General features: G+C 44.7%; 1 protein-coding gene across 1 annotated transcript in view; it reads left to right on the forward strand.

The window, feature by feature from the left end:
- Window positions 1-1,306, forward strand: part of SMC1A (structural maintenance of chromosomes 1A) — a 35,296-nt gene extending 33,990 nt beyond the window's left edge. Inside the window, 1 exon segment of the mRNA XM_018569145.1 lies at window positions 1,136-1,306. Coding sequence (XP_018424647.1) covers window positions 1,136-1,219 — 84 coding nt within the window. The 3' untranslated portion in view covers window positions 1,220-1,306.
- The last annotated feature ends 82 nt before the right edge of the window (window positions 1,307-1,388 follow it).

Below are 1,388 nucleotides of genomic sequence, written 5' to 3' on the forward strand. Positions count from 1 at the left end.
GAGAGAGACGAGAGGAGAGAGAGACGAGAGGAGAGAGAGACGAGAGGAGAGAGAGACGAGAGGAGAGAGAGACGAGAGGAGAGAGAGACGAGAGGAGAGAGAGACGAGAGGAGAGAGAGACGAGAGGAGAGAGAGACGAGAGGAGAGAGAGACGAGAGGAGAGAGAGCCGAGGGGGAGAGAGCCGAGAAAGTTAATTTGTCCGTCCCTGCTCTAAAGTATATATAAAGGGAAGGGTTGCCACATGTCGGATTTTTTTTTTTTTGCTTGCCAGAGATTTCCCTTCATATACTGTCCCTTAAGGTGCCCATACACTGTGCGATAATCGCAGGAAATCCCGCAATCGTACGATAATCGCAGGAAATCCCGCAATCGTGCGATAATCGCAAAGTGTATGGAAGGCGTGCGACCGTTTCTACTGTACGGTCGAGGGCAGACCGTACGTTTTTTTAAAATTGCTTTACAACCATCGCTAGGCAAAAGTCTTGCGATGGTAGTAAAGTGTATGGCCACCTTTTACACACAACAGGAAGTAAGCTGAAATCCCTCCAAAATGAGGGAAACCTTTCCTTAGTTGTCCCCGGAACAGGTGTCCCCATTGGAGGATTCTATTTCTAGTCCAGTTCTGGTTACAACTCAACATTTTGGATTTTCCGATCCCTTTGAGTTGTCACCAGGACAAACGGAGTGAATCTCCCAAGAGGAGACATAGACGGCAATAAAAACCTGAGAGGGGTTCTAACCTCCAGCCACTTCCAAAGCAAACAAAAGAACAGCAGCGTTAGAATGGCTTTATATATTTTACCTGAATTCCAGTCTTCTTTCCAGCCAGCAGGTGGCGCTTATCTTTTTTTTCCATTGCTCCTTTTCACTTACATACAGCATATTGATTGCAAAGCTCAGTAGCTCAAGCTAAAACGTGTACGCACAAGCAAGTCACAGCAATGGCTCCTTCCCTATTGGATACTCTGGAGTTCAGCTTTAACATGCAATGGCCGGACGTATCTCGCTTAGTCATTTTTTACTCCTGTGTTTAACTTTATATTGGGAATTTATTTGGGGAATTAACTTGTATGGAATCCCTAATTTAATCGATTTTATAAACATGTATCATTTTTTTTTTCTTGTCTTTTGCAGCAAGGTGACTGTGTGATCAGCAAAGTACTGACCTTCGACCTTACCAGTTACCCAGATGCCAACCCGAACCCAAATGAGCAATAGGCGGACCTGACGTTGGGAGTTTTATAATGACTTTGTTTTGTGGACTCCGGGCTCTTTCTTTTGCTTGTCGTACGCCCCAGAACTTTCCTCTGGAGGATGTTTTTTTGTTTTTGTTTCCCCCCTCCTTCCCATTTTAACTTATCATGAAAGTGACCTGAATTCTATTCCC

Source organism: Nanorana parkeri, unplaced genomic scaffold (assembly GCF_000935625.1).
Source record: "Nanorana parkeri isolate BGI_ZX_2015 unplaced genomic scaffold, ASM93562v1 scaffold1291, whole genome shotgun sequence".
Lineage (NCBI taxonomy): Eukaryota > Metazoa > Chordata > Amphibia > Anura > Dicroglossidae > Nanorana > Nanorana parkeri.